Raw genomic sequence first — 23630 nt, forward strand, 5'->3', positions numbered from 1 at the left:
GACCTGGACAGGCCCAGCTATGGACTCGCTGCTGAAAGCACTGGGCTATGCAGCCTAAGGCAATGTAAGGAACCCCTGCAGCTGCACCTCTGCAGTGCCACCCACTATCAGTTCAACATTTTCTCCTCGTATTGTACTGAGGTTGGCTAAAAAGTAGAAGAATCTGCAACTCAGTCCCACTGTTTCCTTCAGTCTGCCTTTTCCAACAAAACCAACATCACAAGCAGCCAACAGAAGTTCATGCAGCACAGAACAGCAGCTTGAGTGCAAGGAACTGGGAATAAATGAGACCCCAAGCTGAGTTTATCAGTGTTAGTTTTTATCTCAGTGTTCCTTAGGAAGTTTATGAAGAAATCACAGCTAAATGACGCTTTTTAGTCTAAACATTTCATTTCTGAGATTACAAAAGCTGTCGCTGCATTGACTAGACAGACAAGTCCCTGAACGTCCCTGCATGCTCAGGATACAGCTTCAGCAGCCTTGACTTGTGTTAACACTAGTCTTCCACACAGAGGTCTCATTCTCAAGGTTTTCTTCTTGAGACACCTGGGGAACAGCTTTCTCCACCTCCTGCCCTGTTTTGTCTCAACGCCACCAGAAACTGCCATAGAAAGCATTGACCTTAAAACAGAGGCCTGAGCTGCACCAAACATGGCACTTATTACGGTGGGCTGGAAATCAATTGGTAAAACATAAAATAGTTACCGAAAAATCAAACTTGATAAAAATAGAAGTTTAAACTGCTGCTTTAATCAATGTTTGTATCAGATTATCATAACTGTACACCAAATATTAAAGGACTATTTAGGACTAACGCCCTCATCAGTAGGCTCATCTATCAGCATGACCAGGACACAAGGAGATCGGTGTTTAGCCGGCACTGGAGTACAGCACAGCTCCAAGGCAGAGGGAATATGAGCATCATAGCACAGAGCAAAGCAGTGGTTGGAATATAATACACCAAATCTGCAAAGTCAGTATCCCTGATGATTCTAACCAAAATAGCAACCCAGAAACCGTGAAGTTAATCACAGCTTCAGCATGGAACACTAAATGTGCATTTCTAATAAGGAAATGAGTGACGGATGGGAATCAGTCTCCCAAATTTTCCCATGTATGCTGCGAATCCATGGGATCTGCACAAAATATCAGTATCACCTATTACAGAGTTTTTAAAGTGCATTTTGTCCATTTGAGAAAGGAATAAAATACCAGTGGGACACAGTGACTCACAACCAGAGAAAACGTTCCCGTCAGCGTCGTTCACAGCGAAGCAGGGCTCAGGGGAAATCTGTCCTTCCCCTTTCCAGCTTGTGCACATGCGCCTAAAGACAAGGTTCTCCACACAGCTTGAGAAGCCCCCAAAGTCCTTCTCCCTCTTGATCACAACTGTACGGTTTTCACCCAGGCGGGGTCCGATGGGAGTCTACCATCTCACACCACTGTACTTTGCCAAAGAGCATGGAGAAAACATGGATTTATTTCAGTCAATTCAGCATCCTCAGTCACATGCACATATGAGAGAACAGTCATTCTGATCAATGAGTACCAGTCCTGTGTTTCTTGGAAGACTTATTCAATTTTCCAAATCTGCAACATTCAGATCTGTTTCACAGCATTCCACTATTTCATGTTTCCATTTCCTATGTCATTTGCAATACCAACGTATTTACTGTGCACATGTATAGCTGCTTAAAAATCAATTTTATTTATCACCAAGGAATTCTTTCACAGATTAATACTCAAATCATCACCCTCTGAAATAATACTTTATTTCTAATACTAGATAGAATTAATATTTCAGTTAAAGAAGTATTGAAATATTCACTATAGTAACAAGGAAGGGAAAGTCTGCATGCCGGCAGTACCTGTAAGGAAAATGCTGTTTCAGAGCCAATTTGCAGGCATCGGGGGGTGACACAACACTGAGTAACACTTGTATGTAACACATGAAGTCAGTTGCCAGTGAAATGCAGAAGATCCAGTAATTTAAAAAACAAAGAAAAAATAGCTACCACCTTGAAAGCTACCTGTAGTGACAGTACAACGCAACTCTTCGCTACCACAAGCACGGTACCAGTATCTAGGAGAACAAGGCTACGCTTCTGCACACCACATGGGTGATGGAACAGGGCTGAGAATGCACCATGTCGGTACCGGGCAGGGCCGGCATCGGCCTTGAGCAGAGCTTTCCGATCTGCAGAACAACGAGAGACACAACTACAACATTGGAGACTTCAGCCCAACTAACAGGAAGGTTCAGATAAGAGCTGAAATCCAGGGAGAGGGGGGTAAAAAGCAATAAGCAAAGACTAGTTTCAGTACATCAGAAACATGAAAGATTTATTGCTGAAGCAAAAGTGTGAATACGAAGTTGCACGCAGCAGGAAAGGACCGCTGGAAACCAAAGCGAGACCTTTGGCCAACTAATGAACAATTTGGGAGCTGAAGCCCTCAGGAAAGGCGCTCCCTCTGAACGAGCAACCGCAGCAGAACGAACACAACACAGGCAGAGGACAAAACTGCTCTTTTTTTAATCTCTTTTCCTTTTTTTTTTTCTCCAAACAAGCAAAGTAAGCAGCACATCCTGACACAGCCAGTCAGCCCACACTGATGATGTCTTGAGTACAGAGGGAGTTCTGAGAGCCATTGGTAATCCTTCCCCGTATCGTTCATGTCCTGTCTGCAAGGGATTCTGTCTAAACATGAGGCTCTGGCCTGTCTCAAAAATCACAAATAAAAGATGTACAAAAATTGGAAAACTGCCACTTGGTTTGAATCTCTTAAATCTTTCTGGTTTAATCTTGAGATTCTAAAAGTGATAAAAAGAAACACTAAAGTGGGTTGGAGATGTAGGCAGTTCAGAAGCAAGAGTTTCAGAACCAAGCCATACCTGAGCAGAAGTTTGAGGCCACCATTGGCCAAGACCGCTGAGCAGGTCTTCAAAAGGAAACAGAGTTCTGCTCTCAAGTGTCAAACCGTGTTTGCTAACCCATTTTCAAAGATGGATTGATTTTCAGTCTGAACAGGGCATGATGTAGGAAGCTGTCTGCTGTCAGGGGTGGGCACGCTCTATTAAAATCTGACATCTAAAAAAAAAGACTTGAACCAGAATGAACGATAGCGTAAGATCACAAGAAAGTTTTTAACTTAAGTAAACTAAGTAAGGTTTTGTTGTTGGGGGGGGTTGGGGAGCGAGTTGTTGGGGTTTTTTTAGAAGCAGTATCTGGCAAGGCTGGTTTTGATAAAGCTGGAGCCTTCGGCTATCCCACTCGGTGCAAACTACAACCTGCAGCTCTCCTCTCTCGCTGCTCTCCAATGGCTGGCACAGAGAAGGGGAACAGAAAGCTACATAACTGCATATGGATGTTCATAAAGCCAAAGAGATTATGGGTGGAAGTTTCCAGATAATCCACAAAACACAAAGGGAGCTGAGCCCACGTTTCTACTATCAGGAAGGCTCAAATTCTACATGAACCAAGTAATTTTTCAAATCAGAATCTGCTCGAGTAATAACTTGCCATGTCACACATGAATCGTTTGCTCATGGTGTGAGGGGAAAGCAAGATCCCTGAGGCTGCAAAACTGGCACTCATCTCTTAGCCAGCAGTAAAGAAATGAGCAGTGAGACTTAAGGACCTAAGAGCCACATCCAAGAGATTCATGTTGCTATTGCTTCTCTAATATGTAATTATGGCTATGGAGAAGTAACATTTAGCAATTCAAAAACTGATTTAATTAATAATTCCTTGACAGACCTATTTTAGATTTAAACAGATCAGGGCACTCATCCGTCAAATGGCTGATTTTAGTGCCAGGCCTAAATACACAGCAACATTTTGAAGTTTAACAACCTGTAACCAAAATGTTTGCAACAAAAGGGCCTTAGGTAGTTGAATTAGACATCACCTGCAAATCATGTTGTTCTATTGCTACAAATGAAGCCAAAGTGATAACCAAATGCATCAAAGGTTATCACCTGGGTAGGTAAAGGTTGGACAGCTTTTAGAGAGCTATAGGGAAAAATAAATTAAAACCAAAATAAAATATCAGAGCTAAGAGGGCACTGGAAATAACCACAGGCCTAGGATCTTCACCTTTACATACTTAGTTGAAGGACAGGCTGCAGGGCAGTTTACTGCTATTCGTAGCTACCTGAAAAAGAAGTATCATTCAGATGTGTCTAAAATATACACTAATATGTTACACAAAGAATTAAATAAGTTAAATGACAGAGGTTTTGCCATTACTACACCAGATGCTAGCTAGCCTTGAAATCCTCTTCCCTCAGAACACAGCTCAAAAGAACTCAATAGTCCCACAGCTGGGGAGAGGAGAAGTTTTAATGTGGACACCACTGTTACTTTATTAATCAAACAACTCTTGCTTCCAAACTGGGACTCGAGAGGGATCTTCCTACTGGACACATTGGCAACTATCTTTACTGCCTGGCGCTATCAGCATAGGGAGCAATTAAAATCCAAATGTGTCTCCATGAATTACAGGTCACTCCTAAAAATTGAAGCCTTTATAGCTTGGTAAGTAACCATTTAAATCATCTTTGTTGGTTTAATTTTAGTCAGATGAATTATTTGAGTTGAGGGGGGTTGTTGTTTTTAAGTTTTAAACGTGAAATGGAGCTGCCTTCACTGCGGCTGGAGCAGGGGCAGCGGCAGGCGCAGAAGGGAGCTTGCTCCCTCGCACCAGCTCATCTAGAGAGGTGCGCGCAGGTGTGTCCTGGGGGGGCCCACAGGGTGTCCAACTGTGCTCACAACAGGGAAGCTCTGTCTCTGTCCCACATTAACATCCGATGCAGAGTCTGGGGAGTGCCTCACTGAGCCCCTGTGAAGGAAGGACTGGTTTTGTGTTCTGACTAACCTCGATTTACAGAGAATGCCTCAGCTCTACCTCAGTTTGCTACAGCTCCTCACCCCACAGCGGCGTGAGGGCATCCTATGCGTTAGTGCAGGTAGAAACATAACCATTTAGAGAGGCAGTTGAACTGAATTATTTTTTTGCAGACCCAAAAATAAAACCAATCTGTTATTATGAACCTTTATTAAGCGGCTCACATTTCAGTATAAATCACACTAAAAAGATTTTTAAAAAAGATATTTACACTACAGTGCTGACACATTTAAAATGAAAAAATTGGTATAAATAAGCTCTATGGAAAAGCCTGGAATTGTCAAAAAGAATTCTGGCTCATCTTACAAAAAATATATATGTTAAATGTCAGCTCTACTCTAAAACCTACAACTCAAAATTATTTAAAGACTTCTTTATGTTAAACCTGCAGTGTTTACAGTGCATCTGGCCCTAAGTGCTTTGATACTTCACAGTTATGGACAGGCACTGAGGAATGTTACAAAGCTACATAACTATTTTCTGTAACAGATGCGAAGGCAAGTCACAAACTTGCCCCACAGAATTTATGAATCTTTACATTATTACATCATTAAGTTTAAAAAGGAATTTAAAACCATATATACAAATTTAGCACAAAAAATCATCCTCTCTTTGTCCATGCAGTTTTGGATATGATGAACTACGTTGTCTCGTATCATCTGGATGTACGTGACCTCCAGAGCATAACTTGCCTTGTAAGTCCTTGCTGCCGGGTTCAAATTTAGAATCCATTTCCAACTTAAATGCCGTCAATTCAACGTGATCCAACCTAGCCTGAACAGTCTGGCCCCCGGCGTCGTTAGGTGCCGCTGTCTTTTCAGGCAGGTCGACATCCATGGGTTCTTCCTTTATTCGGTGAGAGGCGATAGGTTCGTGTTTTATCGGCATGAATTCCTGCTGCAGGTACTTCGTCTGGAGAGTAGCTGACAATTTGGTGTCTTCGGAGGTATTTTTGCTCATCGTACAAATTCTGCTGTCAGTCTGAAGTCCGATAACCGAAGACTTGGGGTCTGCAGAGGTCCCTGCTTCAACAGTACTCGTATTTTGAGAGAGTTCTTCCTCCGAATGGTACAGCTTGAGCCGGATGTGCCAAGCCAAACTGCACACAGCTGAAACTGTCTTGAACTGGTGCACGACATTCCTTGGGATAAAATAAATGTCATTATCGAATAACTGGATTCTGGCGTATCGGATGCCTTCCCTTCGCAGCTGATTGAGTTTTGCATCATCAACCCACTGGACACACTGGAGGAACAAAAGGAAAGAAGGAAAAAAAGGGGTGAAAACTCTGATTTAGCCTCCGAGGATACCCGATCAGCAGTGGTGAGCATGCTTACCTGTGAGAGTGGAGGCTCATGCAAATCTAATTGCATTCGCTGAACTACCTCTAAGAAGTCTTCAGCATGAAAACAAATTACATCTTTGGTTATACGAGGCTGCTCAGACCTATGGAACAGCAAGAATTGCACAGTCAGAGCCAGAAACTAACATGCTACAGAGAATAACGAAGAAAATCTGCAAGTAAGGATAAGCAAATGATAACAAAAGCATAGCCTATATTTTGAAGGAAGAAAGGTTGTCTAAACCAGCTAACTCTCAAACACAACCTCGTCAAACTGGTTAAACGAAGTAACCACAATTTCTTTACAAGTGCAGAAAAAGCAGCAATGAAAGGCCAACAAAACTCAGTATTTTTAGGTTTTATTTTCAATTCACCTCTGTCTGTCTTGATGCTGAAAGGCAGATGCCCGAGACACACTGGGCTTACTCTATCACCACTCAATACACCCATCAGGTACCTCACAGCATGCAGCAGCCTGACTAGTATTGTGGCAACCATTGCTTAGTATTTTCACCTCAAACACCTTGTTCAGAGTTGGGAGTAAGGCTGAATCTACACTAAGCTGCCACAATGCAAGTACGCGACAAACACTGGCATCCTCTACAAAACATTCCTGAGGAATACAATCCTATTTGTGCTCACTAGAGAGCTACAGAAAAGCAAAATCTGAATTAGGGTTTATTTCTATATTCAAACTATAGGAGAATTCACCTCATGTCCCACAACATCTCCCCCAACATTTGTATCATTCCTCCAGAGACATTATCTAGAATTAGCTAACAAAAGGCAAAACCAGCTACGACCCTTACCACCTTCTGATCTAAAACCCAAACTCACTTCTTCAACAGAAACATATAAAACTAAAGAGATGATTTCATTTATACAGGATAGAGCTCACGTTGGAGTGGTTTTGCAAGAGAAATTTATCCGCCAGAAAGAGCCTGGTTGATGACTTCCCTCCTTCATCCTCTGCTGAGTCTTGCCCAGGCTGACAGGAGCCCTCAGACACCACGCTCAGGCTGTGCTGAAGGGAACCGAGAGCTACCGGGGTCCCCCCAACTCCTGCACACCCCCCAGGGGCAGCCTGCCCCTCGCCCTGCACCCCTCTGCCACCTCCACCCCCCCACACAGGGCCACAGCCTCGATCTGCTGCAGCCAGGGCAGGAGCCGACACAGCAGAACAGCTCAAAGCAATTCCAGCATTGGTTTAATGGATGTTCCAGCACTCTTTTAAAAGCAAGACTACAATCTTATTACAAATTTTATATTTTTATATACATACACATGGTGTTATTAATGTTTCACAAAGCAGGCAACGATGTGCAGTTTACTGGGCTTTTTAAACTGACGAGATGTTTATTTTATTTGGGTCATGACCTCAATAAAGCAAAAAATAAACAGTCTGAGGCTATTTTTAGAGGGTAAAAAGTGCCAAATCAACTACTGAAAGTACATTAGGGAGAGTTTGCAGACCACATGTTTTACTTTCAGTTTTACAAAGATTAAAATAAACTCTCTATATTTTGGTGTATCTACTTCTGAAGAGGATTCAAGCACTGAAAGCAAAAAGCTACAGAAACATCTCTGATCGGTGGCATAAAAAAAAAACATTAGCTACATTCATCTTCTTTTCATAATGCAGATCTGTTTGGTTGTTTTGGGGGGTTTCTTTTTAACACACATCTGCCTCTGGAGTTGACAGTATTTTTAAATGAAGTTAAGAATTAAAATAAATACAAAGAATATCAAGGCCAGGTTGGATGGGGCTTGGAGCAACCTGCTCTAGTGGAAGGTATCCCTGCCCATGGCAGGGGCTCGGAACTGGATGAGCTTTACAGGCCCTTCCAACCCAAACCGTGCTGTGATTCTATGAATATCTGCATACTAAAAGAAATTCAGTCCAAAGTAATATTTTCACAGCAGTGTCTACTCTGTTTTACACATTATACAGGATGTAGTTCATGATTGTTTTTAAATCATTCCTTTTTCAGTCCCTATATATACATACAATGGTAGGGGTTACCAACTGTGTTGCAATTCTGTCACAAAACACGACATTCCTTTTGCAAACATAACATAGAAAAAATTATTGCCAGATAATTTTTAATCCTGCACTTGCAGATTTGGTATTTAGCACAACTTTGAGATTGTATTTTGTAAAACCTAAAATTTAGAGGGTGTTGTGCCCCCCCCCCTGCAAAACAGTAGCAGAATAGTTCAGTTAGATGTACAAAAAGGCATTAAATCCAAACAGAACTATAAGATGACTTCAAAGAATTCCATTTAAGTCCCTCCTAGAGCACTGCTAGAACTATTTTTGACCATTTTTTTCCTTAACCTCATTCTTCAAAAGGGCTGGACTCTTCTTGCTGTAACTTTTCAAAACAGATTCAAGACTACAGGTTTTACCACAAATATTTCTGACCTAATGCATCAAGTCTGGCAGTATGTAACAAGTCTGGCTGTATAGAACAAATTCCTGTGATCATACAGAGAAGCACTAACAACTTCACACTCTGGAACACCAACTCGAAAGCTGCTTGCTGAAGCACAGGACAGAGGGGTTTCTTTTTGCCAGAGCAATGCTATGAAGTGCCTTTTGCTGTCCCTGTCACAACCCATCCACATTTCCCATGTAAAAATCTCCAAAGTTTCCATGATTTAAAATTTCACTGGCATTTCATGAGTTCTAAAGCACACTTGGTATCACTACAAAAGTAGCATTAGATAATCAGCATGACCACAGCACCAGTGTTTACCACATTTCAATGCAGTTTAGTCTTTACAATGTTTGCTAGCAACAGCCAGCGCTCCTCTACAATTTGTAAATATTCACAGAATTAAAGTAGTATCGTAACCCAGTCATTGTACAAAACGTATCAAATTGAGAACCTGTCATATTTGGGAAAGCAAAAATTCTTTTTGTGTTCTTCCAGATACTCTGTTTTGTTTCCAATTCTCTTCTCTCACCCCAGAACTGCTTTTTGCCTTTCAACAGTTCCGTTCCTGTCTTTTCTGAAAGCTGCCAGCTCTCCTAACATGAACATTCACGCCTATCAACTACTAAGTGAATCCTACTTTCTTCAAATCTACAGCATCTTCTTGATTACAAAGCTTTATTTGCACACCCAATTCATTTTTATATGACCTAAACGTACCAACTCTGTTCAGCAAGTCCAGGAATTGCTTTATTTTCCCTTCACAGAAAACATGAATTTTATATATGGTATCTCATCATTAAAACGTGCATTTCTACTGCCAACAGGTCCCGGCATCAAACCTGGACTGTCTCCAACTTTCAGAGATTTTTTTTTAGAATCTGGGTTGTTGGGTTTTTTTTAGATCAAACAGATTTAAGAGAAAAAAAGAAAAGAAACCCGCCCAGATTTTTCAAAACTTCCATGCACGTTGTTTCCTTTCAAATAGATCTACCCACAGCTTACAAATTACGGCAAAACTAATATCTGAAATTGTTTAATGTTACAGTAATTAATGATGCTTCATTATCCTAAACCCTGATTAGTTCTCTTCATGTAAGTACAGTAAAGTGGCTTTTCCAAGTTATAAAAAAGAGTGGAAAGGGAAAGGGGAAATTATCACTGAAGTCGAATCAAGCTTGAAATACGTAATTTTTATGTTGTGTTACGTATTTTCCTGCTCTACGTATGTCAGTCCCAAGTTTCTTATTCTGCATTAAAAGATACATTTTCAGTTCTTTCACTGAAATGAAATGCTGGCAGTTACTTTTCCCCCCCCCCAACTCCAGTACTTTCAATTCTCTTGGGCAGTTTTGCCCATTTTCAGATCACTCTTTAATCTACGCTATTTTTATTTTGACTAATTCCAGTCATTTTCTCAAGTTCAAAGGGAGTTTTACTGGAAGTTGAATAGAAACCCTTTTCCACAAGTGCCAACGTATGAGAAAAGATGATGATTTAGATCTGAAAAGCAAGAAAACTTTTTTTGGAATGCAAATACACATGTGATGATTTCTAAGGCAGGAGGATCTTGTTAGGAAGGTAGAGTATGTGTACAGGCAGTTCCTACTGACATTTGAATTACTATAGATTTAAACGCCTACTAATTTCCACAGGCATGCAAGTTTGGGGAGTGGGGTTTTGTTTCGTTTGTTGGGGTTTTTACTTCTTTTGATAAAGCTTTGAGTCCCTCTCATATGCACAAAGTGTATTAAAACACTCAGATTACACAGGATCTCAGCTCTTGCCCTGCTACTGCTACTTAGTCTTAATTCACTCCAGCTTCTCACAGCCAGAGCAAGCAGGAAGTTTGAGGCTCCAGCTATTGACCTGAAGAGGAACTACCTGCAAAACCTCAGAGCCCAACATACAAACACATTAACGTCTAACAATCCAGTTCTTCCCCAACAGGAATTATTCCTTTTTCTACCTCCATGAATTCATGCCCTGTAACACAAATTTGCATCTTTGCATCCAAAGAGAATTCACTCTTCTAATTTCTAGACAGATACAAATAGCAAAAGGTGTTTTTAGTGTTTACATATGCAAAGGTAACCTTCAGAACTAAGGTCATTCTCCCAAACCAAGGTCAGAAGATCCTGAAAAATGCTTCTTGGACCCAGGCCAGGAAGCCCATATGATTACAGGCTTTTTATTTGGCTAAAATGTAAACAGCTTCAAATAAGATACATTCACTTCCTGAATCTCATATGGGAATTCCAAAGACAGACACCAAAGAATATCATATAACCTCCAACAGGATTATTCCTAGGTGATCTATAATAAATAAACCAGGGTTGTAACAGCCATGACTTTGAAGCGGAAGCATAAAGATTCTGCTCATTTCCAGACAACACAAAGAATTACCCCAAGGTCTCCCCGTGCACCTCTGAGGTAGAAACTTGGGTCAGTTCATTTGCACTACTTAAAGCAAAACGAGTGTGACATGTTTTTACATTTAATGTTAACTCTGTTACAGCAGCCTTAATATAGATGCAAAACTATCACTGTGAGGCACCTTTCTCCTTTCAACCCCTCAGCAATGCTGTATGCAGTCTAGCAGAGGGCAGACAAACACAACTAATGCACGGGGCGGGGGGGGAAGACCTCCGGTATCTACTAAATCTTCATTAAATCCCTAATGCTAGACTACCTATTCCTTCCACCAATTATAAATGGAAATTGAGGCAGATATTTTTCAAACACCTCAAGCGTAAGTCAGTCACCACGTACCACTCTCCACAGTGCACAGCCTTCAACACTCCCACAGCAGCTGTAGTCTGTCGTTCAAAACCTTGTCCTATGTGATCTGCATGGGCTCGTGTCCGGTCTTCAAATAGCATTTCACGGGGTTCACTGGTTCGAGGTAGGTACTGCAAGTTTTTTATTTCATTGGTAGTTCTGTATTAGAAAAACAGCATTAGTAATAGAGAAATTGTTCTTAAATACCTCACTTCCACCATGGCCAACAGGATTGGTTTTCTCCCTTCAGTGAGGACATACAGCCAAATGAGTGAAACAGTAACACTCGGGACATATTCCAAATGCAGTAAGCTATGTAAAAAATCAGAATAGCTATGCAGTTAAAGAAAAAAACCCCAAACAAACAAAACCCAACAACAACAACACAGTGTCAGGCCCTGAGTGCACTAAAAGGCCTTAATGACTGAGCAATCCACTTGCATTCTCCACTTACAAACCAGGCCACAGAGCCCAGGAGCTCTATTAAAGCCATGCTGCAGGAGCACTGGTCTGGACCTCAGCTACAGGCATGCTGGGCCACGGACTTGCTTCCCAGCTTGACCTCGGGACATCTTTGCCATGACAGACCTGCCTGGCCATCACTGGACCTGATTCTCACTGGCAGACTGACCTCCTGGCTTGACCTCAGACCTGCCCCATTGCCACACTCTTCCCTGATGCTCTGGAGGCTGGACTGAATCTGGTCCCCAAGCCCCAGGTCTGCCCTACCTGCCTCCCTCAGGCACTGCGAGACCAGGCCCTGCTGTGAGCAGCCCCTGGCAGGGAACTGCTGGCCTTTGCTGCTTCTCAACTACGAGATACACATTTCAATTCTCCCTGAAGTCCTTCTTCATCATTCATGTTTCTACCAAACTGCTGGGAAATGCATACGGATACTCAGTTCCATGTTGCAGAACCAGGAATGAGGAACAGCAAAAAATTATTTCTTCAGGGTTTAATGGAAGTGAAGGAAACGCTGCAGAGGGGGATCAGAGCCACAGCACCATTTTCTTGGCCACCTGGAGCCAACACTGTGTGCCACGTTCTTCCAAGAGCTGTTTATAATCATCAGATAGCCAAGGCTGGAAAGGACATCTGGAGACTGTGTAGTCCAACTTCCCCCACTCAACTAGAGTAAGTTGCTCAGGACCATGTCCAGTCAAGTTTTGAGCAACATCAATGACAAAGACTCCACAAGCTCACTGGGCAACCTGTCCTAGTGCTCAACTATTCATACAGTAAACTTATTTTTCTTCCTTTTTTTTTTTTTCCTTATTTTAAATGAAATTTCTTGTAATTCAGATTGTGCCCGTTACCTCTGGTCACATTACTGGGCATTGCTGAAAAAAGCCCTTCTTACAACTTCTCATCAGATGCTTATACACACTGGTAGGATCCCTTTAAGCCTTCTTTTCTCAAAGGTAAATCCCAGTTATCATTAAATGGGTTGAGTTGGAAGGGACATTCACCTAGTTCCAAACCCCCTGCCATGGGCAGGGACACCTTCCACTAGAGCAGGTTGCTCCACGCCCCGTCCAACCTGGCCTTGAACACTGCCAGGGAAGGGGAAGTCACAGCTTCTCTGGGCACCCTGTGCCAGCGCCCCACCACTCTCACAGTAAAGAATTTCTTCCTAATATCTAAACCTACCCTCCTTCACTTTAAAGCCATTATCCCTGTCCTGTCCCTACATGTCCCCATAGAAAGCCCCTCTCCAGATTCCTTGTTGGCCCCTTTTAGGTACTGGAAGGCTGCTCTAAGGTCTCCCCACAGCCTTCTCTTCTCCAGGCTGAACAAGCCCAACTCTCTCAGCCTGTCTCCATAGGAGAGCTGCTCCAGCCCTTGGATCATTTTTGTGGCCCTCCTCTGGACCCACTCAAGCAGGTCCATGTCCTCCTTCTTCTGTGGGTCCAGAGCTGGACACAGTACTCCGGGGGGGGGGGAGAGGAGGTGTGTCACATGAGAGCAGAGGGTCCAAATCACCTCCCTCAACCTGCTGGTCACGCTCCTTTTGATGCAGCCCAGCACACAGTTAGTTTCTGAGCTGTTAGTGCACACTGCTGGCTCATGTTGAGTTCTCCCATGCTTGCCTTTTCCGTCACCAGACCTGCTCCACTATGCCTATGTCTGTCTTGGACCAGCAATCCCAGAACGGGACATGATACTCCTCAACCTCAACCTGCTGGCACTGCTCTTCCTAATCCTGCCCAGGAAGCTGCTGGTGGGCTTTGCCACAAAGACACACTGATGGCTAATGGTCATCCTGTCATCCACCAGGACCCCCGAGCCATTCTCTATGGGGCTGCTGTCCAGCCAGTTGGGCCCCAGCCTGTACCGGCACAGGGCGTTATTGCTCTAGGTGCAGGGCTTTGCGCAGCCCTGTGTTAACTTCACCAGTCCACTGAGGCGGCTCATTTCTACAGCCTCTTAACGTCCCCGTTAGTGGCAGTGCAACTCTGTGGTGTGTCTGCCACTCCTTCCAGTTTCGTATCACCTGCAAAATTGCTGCAGGTGAGGCTGCACCTCAGACACTATGTCCAGTTCTGGGCCCCTCACTCCAAGAAAGACATTGAGGTGCTGGAGCAGGTCCAAAGCAGGGCAACGAAGCTGGTGAAGGGTCTAGAGCACAAGCCTTATGAGGAGCGGCTGAGGGAACTGAGGTTGTTTAGCCTGGAGAAGAGAAAGCTCAGGGGGGACCTTCTTGCTCCCTGCAACTACCCGGAAGGAGGCTGTAGTGAGGTGGGGTCAGTCTCTTCTCCCAAGTAACAAGAGCAAATGGCCTCAAGTTGCAGCAGGGGAGGTTTAGATCGGATATGAGGAAAAATTTAACCACTAAAAGGGCTGTCAAGCACTGGAATAGGCTGCCCAGGGAAGTGGCTGAGCCACCACCCCTGGAGGTATTTAAAAGGTGTGTAGATGTGGCACTTGGAGACATGGTTTAGTGGCTGGCTTGGCAGTGCTGGGTTAATGGTTGGACTCAATGACAAAGACCTTTTGCAAGCTAAATGATTCTATGATTCTGTCCCATGATACCAGCCACTAATGAAGACATCAAACAAGGGCAAATACGGCATTGAGTATCTTGGCCTCTTGTTTGTCCTTCGCCTCCAGACCCTTTTGCCCCACCCAGCAGACACCTTACATTTTCCCTAGTCTTTTCTTTGCTGTCCATTTGCCTGTAGAAGTCCTTGTTGCCCTTCACATTCCCTGCCAAATTCAACTCCAGATTGGCTTTGGCTTTAACAGCATCCCCTTCATGGTTGGACAGTCTCTATTCTCCTTCTGAGGCACCCGGCCCTGCTTCCACTTCTTGTATGCTCTTTTTATGTTTGAGTTTTGAACCAGAGAACTCGAAAGACACAATTTTTCATGACATATAATATTCAAGTTCTGCAGTGGACATCCCTACTCTTAAGCTGGTACTTATTCACCCAGTACCACAGAAAAGCTTAAGGTGCCATTTAATGTTGGAGGTGTTACCTTTCAGGTGAGAGAAGCCCTTGTCCCTTGAGGTCTTTAAACATCCACTCACATTTAAGAACAGGGGTATTAATTGCAGTCTCGTGGCATACATCAGTAGTTGTATGCCTGTTCACATTTCCCTGCAGTTTTCTCCTGAAATTCCTACTGGAGCTCCAAAAAGGACCAGATTTGGCTAAATAGTAAACAATTTAAAAAAATTCACATCCTTACAAAACAAAGCGACTTAAAAGTGTACTTTGAGAGAACAATTTATAGAAATTTATACTAAGATACAGTATCAACCAGTAAAAGGATTGGGATAAAATGAATTTGTAGAGAAAGAATACTGACTAGGCATTTATCAAGCAAAACCATTCAACATACCTCTTCCTTTTGAAAGGTGACTTTGGCATGTCAGCCACAGGGATCATCTGTTCTCCTGGACGTACCCACATAATGGGACCATCATCACTGTCTTTACGACTCTCTAATTTTAAGCTAGAAAGTGTTCCCCATGGCAGTGTACACTAATGGGAAATACAAGCCACAATTTTCAAGTGAGTTACTTTAAAACATTTTTAAAAGCAGCCTTTATCTGTCATAACAAAAACATTTATTAAACCACTCAATTACCTAAGCAAGTATCACGTACTCTCACTTTCTTGTAACAGTACTAGACAGTAGATTGACCCCCTTCTCCCAACCCATTCCCTTCTGTCCTTACTTTTAAGAAGGGTGATTCTTCCAACATATCAAGGAATTCAGGGAAGTAATCCCCCACTTCCTCATCAACTGCTCCAACCAGGCTGATCTGTCTCATTGGGCCAGCTCTATACGTACCATGAGAGTATGTTCTTTTTACCTACAAGTAGAATATGACAGCAAAAGTTATACCGAGTGAGTCCACTGCCGCTCAAAGTCTACATTCAATAAACACCTTTAATCTCTATGCTTATGGTTTTTGATCGATATTAGTCCTACAGTCTTCAGTATACTTAAGATTATGAAGTCAATCACTATGAACTCATTATCAAAGACAGAAGTTCTTAAAGATACATGACAACGTGTATTTTATTTATTTTAAAGGCTGAAGATAAGGTTAACTACTTATTGCCTTTCAAGAAAATAACATTCCAGAGTAGTAACTGTGAAAAGCTATTAAAGTATATTCTGCTCAGTAACTAGTAAATAAGGATTCTTACCTGCATTACTCAAGTCTAGCTGAATTTTTACCTTTTTCCTGTAACAGTTAGGCAGGACCCTGAGTTACAACTGAACTCTTAAGTATTTCCTCTGCTAACCATCCTCTCCAGCATGGCCTCTGTGGGAGCACATTAACTAGAGCTACTAATGATCACAGTGAAGAAAAGGCTCATAAAGAGTTAGTAAAGGAAGAGAGAGAATGGTAGCTATTCCTTCCTTTTGTTCTGCTGTGTTAACACGTCTTGTGCTCCCTTAGAACTTTGCGGGCTGTAACATGCACCTCTCATGAAAAAATCTTTACTCTGAACCTGAACAGAAACACATATTCTTGTAAGGCTTTTTTCAATAATCTGACCTGTGATGTTACATCAACAAAATACTTAAGCACGAGACTGACGAGGATCACTTCCCCTTAAGCTTCCAATCTCCTGTTTAGCAGGCTGAAAGGCATAGTGCTAATAGATGAAATATGACCAGATCAGAGCAGAGAGAAGAGCAGATGGATTACTGCACAAACAAGTAAGGCTCTCACACTGCATCTCTAGATGTTCTGCACCCAAAGCAAGAGAATTTAAAAAAGCAGCAAAGAAAACAGTTAATGCAGTACTGCTTTCCTCTGGCCCTCACCTCAACAGACCACTGAAAGTCCTAATAATTATGGCAGTGCAGAGGAGAATTAGCAGCAGTTCCTGAAAACAGGACTAAATCATACAACATGGAACAACAGCATGCTCTTCGGAGAAGCTAAACTGATGTAACCAAATGCATTCTAGAGATGCAGAACCAAAGCATCTTCTTCAGATCACCTGGGTCATCATACACACCCAGGAAATGGAGGACAATCTACGAGATGTCTGAGCTAACGTAACGGCAAGTCATATTGAAAAGAGCAGTACTGGTAGGCAGTAGTATTCCCCTATCCCCTAAACCCTTAATCATACATTCCTGTAACTTTTTTGCACAGAGAGGTGGTGATTTTGTGATAAAGCATCAGAAAACACTAATTTCTGCTGAATCTGCATCAGCTCAGCCCTCGACACAAAGCCTCTGGCACAAAGCATCAGGAGCTCGCACACCTAAAGCACTGGGACAAGGAAGGGACACTCATTTGTCACTACTGGCTTACTGGATAGACCAATTCTAAAGTACCCTAAAACCACTTTCTGAAGGTACAGATAGACATAAATCTGCTACTCACAGTTTACTGATAAACCTAACATGCAAAAGGATTTTTCTTCCACTGGTATTAAGTAGCTTAGTATTCCACCATAGCAGACCAAGATATTAAGCTGCTGTTTTCATCCACGCCCAAATAAAGGGAACCACTTTTCTGCCTTTTTTCTTGCTTCTTTCTGCTACCACTACCATTCTCCCAAGTAACAAGCGATAGGACAAGAGGAAATGACCTCAAGTTGCACCATGGGACACTTAGATTAGATAGTAGGAAAAATTTCTTCACCACAAGGGTTGTCAAGCACTGGAACAAGCTGCCCAGGGAAGTGGCTGAGTCACCATTCCCAGAGGTATTTAAAAGGTGTAGATGTGGCGCTTAGGGACATGGTTTAGCACTTGGCAGTGCTGGGTTACCAGTTGGACTCGATGATCTTAAAGGTCTTCTCCAACCTAAACAATTCTATGATTCACATAGCATATGATAAACTAGCTGTGGAACTACTCCAATTGAAAACTCGGCAACTTCCCCCAAAAATAGTAACTGAAGTGAAGCTAGGAGAGGCTGCGAAGCTTTCAGCTCATCAACTCACCCATCTGGCTTATGTACCACTAGGTGCTGGCACTGAAGCATAAAGTCAGCAAAGTGTTTAAGTGCAATATAATCCTTGCTTAAGGTGGAACAATTACAAAATTTCTTACATACTGCCAAGAAGACCGTGTCACTGAAAGTTAAAGCTGAATGATGAATTCAATTCTTTTTAAGCATTATTGGTCCATCCAAATTCACTTCTAGCTCTCCTGATCAATTATGCTTCCCCCATTCACCAGGTAGAACAGATTCCTTTTCAAGATCCAGCTTGGGAGAGGTCAAATACCAAAAATAATGCTAAGATCATTTCAAAGTTACAAACAATGAGCAGTTTCTTCTAGGACCATATTCAGAGTCATATCATTGCAAACACACAGAGTGAAATGCTTATGCATTTAAGAGCTCTGTGGTGGGTTAGCCCCAGGCAGCAGCTAAGCACCTTACAGTCTCTTGCTCACACACCCGCCTGCAATGGTGAGAGACATGGGAGAGAAGGGAGAGACAAGGAAACGTATGGCGTCGCATAAAGACAGTTTAGTGAGTGAAGAAGAAAGAAAGGAAAGTGGAAAAAACACCAAGTGGTGTTTTTCATCACTCACTACCTCACACAAGCAGATCGATGCTCAGGCAGTCTCTGAGCAATCGCTACCTTCCACAGCAGCACTCCCCTGGCCCCTAGACTCAGGTCAGGGGTTGCTGTTTAAATGATGCTACCTTAGATTAGGCTAACGAATTAGGAAAGCATATTTTAAAAGGCTCATTCTTAGAGGGAGGAATTTTCATTCAGTCTAAAATTAGACTTTTACTAAGCAGTAGTGTGAAAACACCAGAAACCTTCCATTGATCTTTGACCAGTGACAAAAGTAAAATCAATCCTCTGAAAGATAGCAATAAAATAAATATAATTTGTGGGATATTAGATACCAGCAACATTTTCCTTTCCATTTAGTGTCAGTAACCTTTGGCTGGCTTGTTCACAGGAAGAGAAAAAGAATCCTCTGCATATTTCTAAACTTGCAAAACTACTGCTGACATACTAAACCCAGAACTTCTTCACTAAATTCTACACATTAAACTATGCACTGACCCCAAGCCAAGTATTATACACCTTTAACAAGGTCATCTTCCTCAAAGTAATTTTACAGGTTACAGTGTGACTATGTTTTTAGAATGTTACAAAGTTGCTCATATATATAGCCGGAACAATCTAAATTCAGAATGAAAAGAGGGAAGTTACGGAGTCACCATCCCTGGAAGTGTTCCAGAAACATGTAGATGAGGCCCTCAGTGACACAGTTTAGTGATGGCCTTGGCAGTCCTGGAGTAAAGGTTGGACTTGATGATCTCAAAGGTCTTTTCAAACCTAGTTGGTTCTATCAATCAATGGCACGTAGTTCTAGCACGTGGTAAACACAATCGAATCAATATACATAAACAACAAGATCACCAATTAAATGCAGTATCATACAATGGACAGGTAAAATAGAATAAATGTAACTGAATAAATACAAAACAGCCTAATTTATTTCTTCTTGTGTAGCTTAAATTTGAAGTATGTCACTTAAAACACACACAAAAGGAGACTGTGTCATTCTCTTGCATCAAGGTTATGGAAAATGCTGACAGTAAAAAAAAGGAAAGGAAAGTGGAAAAAACACCAAGTGGTGTTTTTCATCACTCACTACCTCACACAAGCAGATCGATGCTCAGGCAGTCTCTGAGCAGTCACTACCTTCCACAGCAGCACTCCCCTGGCCCTGAATTCAGAATTAGTAAAACTTGAGAATTAATCTGTTTCTGTGACTAGTGTGTCTTCAACTGATTTTTTTAGTGTAACTTGCTCATTTTAAGTAAGAAGTTCTAAAAATGCAAGTATTTTGGCATAAACATCTTAATGTCTAAAAGAATCTGGACTAAATCTGTATATATATATATATATAATGCTGACAACAACATATTTGAGTGTTATCATCTTACAAACAGAAAACAGGTACTAGATGTTAAAGACATCTCCATTTTCTGTTTGAAAAGGCACAAGCTGGAAGGAACAGCCCAGAGAAACTAAACAATTCAAGAGATTAGTTTAAAAAATGTAAACTGAGGCAAGACACAACTAATTCCTATTTTTAGTCTAATGGGGGGTGTTGAAGTTCTAACCTTTTCCTGTGAGAATTTTAAGTGTTTAAATTCTTTCAGTTTTTCAGCTTTAAAACCAGGAAAAAGCAGTTCTCATAGAACAAAAAATAATCCAAACCCACTGAACCCAAAATAATTTCAGAAAACCCCTACAGAAAGCCCCCCAAAGACCAACGAAAACATTCAATCACCATAAAAATATGCTCTGAGATGAGCAGAAATAGTGGGTTTCCATTTCACTACACAAGTGCACAAAAGCACATTCGTAGTGCACTTAAACATTTGGATCTTGGACTGGAAACATCCATCTCACATTCACTGTTCTTCCTCTAAACCTGTGATCTGGAACGCTACATCATGAAGAGGCAAGGCAGCATTCTTTCTGATTTGGCACATTCTGATAACGTGCCCAAACGTTTTCTCTTCCTTGCCAACTCCCTCTTTTCAAATCCTCAAATGCTTGTGTGTGTTTTCAGCTCCGAACAGGAACCAATACTGAAGCATCAACATTTCAGGTTGATGAACATCAACATTTCATGTCAACTGAACAAATACTCATTAAAATTGCTCTGAGTTTAAAAATACTTGCAAGTCTACCTTTACTTTTAAAACAGATATACTTCACACTACTTTCTTTCACCCATTGTTTTTAAGTCAGGGTTTTGGTGGCAAAATAAGATGCCTTGACAGTTCTAGCATTACTCAAAGGTGATCCACTATCACTAAAGCTTTCATTTCAACAAATATACCATTTCCCAAATGGAAGTTTCTGGAAATGCAATCTCAAGATTCCTACTGCAGTATAGTTCCACCAGTGTCTTTTTACCGCTGTAGTTTGTTTACCACTTCACATGTTTCACCTTGCAGCCGAAATCCTCAAACAATACGATGGATGGACATACATTATCTATTATTCTGAATTCTGGTGACACAAAACCAGTGTGGTATAAGCAGAATTAAAAATAAATAAATAAAGAGTAGCATCAACTCGATACCTTCATGAAAAAATGATCTTGTGAAAGGAAAGTAGCTATTATGCTCTTGTAACTCGGGAAGATCTATGACAAGGTTCAGCCTCGGATCCTGCCCAAGCTGCCAGTACAAACCTCTAGGATCTTGTTCAGGTTTGGTTTTTGTTAATACAGAACATATGACCAGAGAGAGCAACATACAACTGTCATTCCGTATTTATTGGTTGAAACTGTCAAGAAGCACTCTAGAAAGGTAACTATTGTCTAAGTGGAAAATACATGTGTGTTGCAGATTTCTAATGCTATTCCACGTGAACTGAATCTTTTTACAATGGCATTCAATAAGGGAATATTTTTTTTGCTTGGAAGACAATAGGCTGCCATCATCTATCATAAAAGTCTCTACACAGTCTTGCAGATTATTTGGTTAAAAAAAAAATAACAACACGGCAATATGTAAACTTTTAACAGAACTCAAATTCAATCTTCCATCATCCAGAAGGAAAAAGAATGAAGGGAGGCTCTACTTTGGGGAACCTGCATAAAAGCAAAGTTGCTAAAAAACATTAAAGCTTTTTAATAACTTCCCAAACACTCAAAAAGCTTAAGAGCAAGGAGTGAATTCTATTAAAAGCAAAGTTCTACTGAAAGCTACTGAAACACAGCAGAAGAGACATAGTTCCAAAGCATTCTTTCCAGCACACAGGAAAGTAACACCCTATATGGAAATGGACACTGGACAAATCCTCGAAGATAAGAAAATGAAACACTAACCAATTATTTTAGATTTTCTTGAAAGAAAAATATTTTCAGCAATTGCTCTCAAATATAAGAACAACAAATACTGTGAAGCAGGATTTCACAAATTAGAAAAGGAGAAAACAGGAAAAACCTCTCTAAAAAGATAAGCTTTTAAGAGCTAAACAAGAAGGACAGCAAAGAGAAGATAATATTAAAAGGGGCTGAGAGAGGACTGGAATGAAAAGCTCTGTGTCCAGAACTTTAACCAGTGAGGACAACCACTCATCTTAAAGTCACAACACAAACATGAACTATCATTACTAATGCATTTCTTCCTCTACAATATGTACATTATTCCTTATACTGATATCAAAACTAACAAGATCTTTGATAAACTGGAGAAGGGATCTGAATATACAGGATACAATTCAATGGGAATAAAAGCAAAGAACTATACTCGCATATATGTAATTAACTGCACAAACACGAAAAGGGGAGTGACTCACTTAGCAGGAGCTGCTGCTACAGCAGGTCACAAACTGCTCTGAAAAAGGCAGGAATAGGTAACAAAGAGCAGTAATTTACAAGACACTTGAAGCAATCTACTCCTTGACAACAATACACAGGCAGACACTGCCCATTTTCAGTACCCTATTTTAAGAAAAAGGATGACTGAAGAGAACATAAGGGGAGAGTAAGAAGACTAATCAGGGTAACACATGTAATGGTTGACTGAAAGAACTCAAATCTAAGGAGCGGGGGAAAGGAGCTGTTAAGCAGTCTTCAAATACGGAGAACACTGGAAGAAAAGCATAAACTGTTTGCCTTGTCCACTAAAGATCAGAACAAAAGGACTGGCAGGAGGATTAAGATGAAAGGACAAAGAAGAAAACAAGATTTTTCTGTAGATTTCTTTGGGAAGTGTGGAATTACCTAGAGATCTCCAGCAAACACATCAGACAAGCACTTGTCAGATATAGGTTAAAAATAGTCGATCTTGCCTTGAAGCACAAGAAATGTTGGATATTGCTCAGCATTTTACTTCCCCTATACTAAGAAATTGCCTCTGGGACAAGACTGAAGCACGGTAAAATCGATCCACTAAGCACTGTTACGGTTAACCAAAAAGTGTGCACTTTGGGGTTTCAGCAAGGCAAGAAAAATCTATATTTGCCCAGTCTGGGGACACAGCAATGGGTTCAGAATATTCGAGGCCTTTGCCTCAATAGCACTAAATAGCTTAACTGAACTGACGTAAGCTGCAAGTAGGTGGCAAAAGCTGATTACTTATGCTCCTTGAAAAACTCGTAAGGGCCTGGCAAGTAAGATTCATAGCCAGCAGGTAACTGATGCAGCTGCTGCCATCTACACACGACAGATCCCAGGGATGTACTTACAACAGTTAGTTTCCCAGTATCCAAAAGAGTGACTTACTTAAACACAGGTCCAAGGTAGGACATGAAAAACTCCCCAATTCTTCTCCCCCCAAAATTTAAAAGCTAATTCTAATGAAAGAGAACCAGTTCCAACACAAACTCCTCTCTCCTGTGTCTGCTGCAACTGTTCTCACAAGCTTCTGCCCATTTCTGATCTCCTACCAAGTGAAACTGTATGACTTCTATCTACACAGGTATACTGGGAAGGAAGCCGAGACAAGTTAGTTTTCAACTGTACAGCTGTGAAACTGAGTAGATTACATGAGAGATGCAGACCTTCCAGGTAGGCTTAGGAGGACTCCAACAGTTCTGATCTCACCAAGAGATTTACTGTGGAATACGCCTCTTACTGCAGAACTCAGCGACTTGAAAACATGCATTACTTAAACCCCAAAAAACTCATCTGCCACAAAACAGGAGGTGGAGGATTATGGAGTAGTACTGAAAGAA

At 41.6% G+C, this 23630-nt stretch overlaps 1 protein-coding gene across 3 annotated transcripts in view; it reads right to left on the bottom strand.

Moving 5' to 3' along the window:
- Positions 1 to 298: 298 nt before the first annotated feature.
- Positions 299 to 23630, bottom strand: part of RSBN1L (round spermatid basic protein 1 like) — a 56855-nt gene continuing 33523 nt past the window's right edge. For all 3 annotated transcript variants that reach the window (XM_030478045.1, XM_030478043.1, XM_030478044.1), the window contains 5 exons: positions 15656 to 15793; positions 15316 to 15458; positions 11461 to 11628; positions 6246 to 6354; positions 299 to 6153 (listed from right to left, as the gene is read on the bottom strand). In XM_030478045.1, the coding sequence (XP_030333905.1) occupies positions 5497 to 6153; positions 6246 to 6354; positions 11461 to 11628; positions 15316 to 15458; positions 15656 to 15793 (1215 nt within the window). In that variant the 3' untranslated portion in view covers positions 299 to 5496. The remainder of the gene's footprint in view (positions 6154 to 6245; positions 6355 to 11460; positions 11629 to 15315; positions 15459 to 15655; positions 15794 to 23630) is intronic.

This window comes from Strigops habroptila, chromosome 3 (assembly GCF_004027225.2).
Source record: "Strigops habroptila isolate Jane chromosome 3, bStrHab1.2.pri, whole genome shotgun sequence".
Lineage (NCBI taxonomy): Eukaryota > Metazoa > Chordata > Aves > Psittaciformes > Psittacidae > Strigops > Strigops habroptila.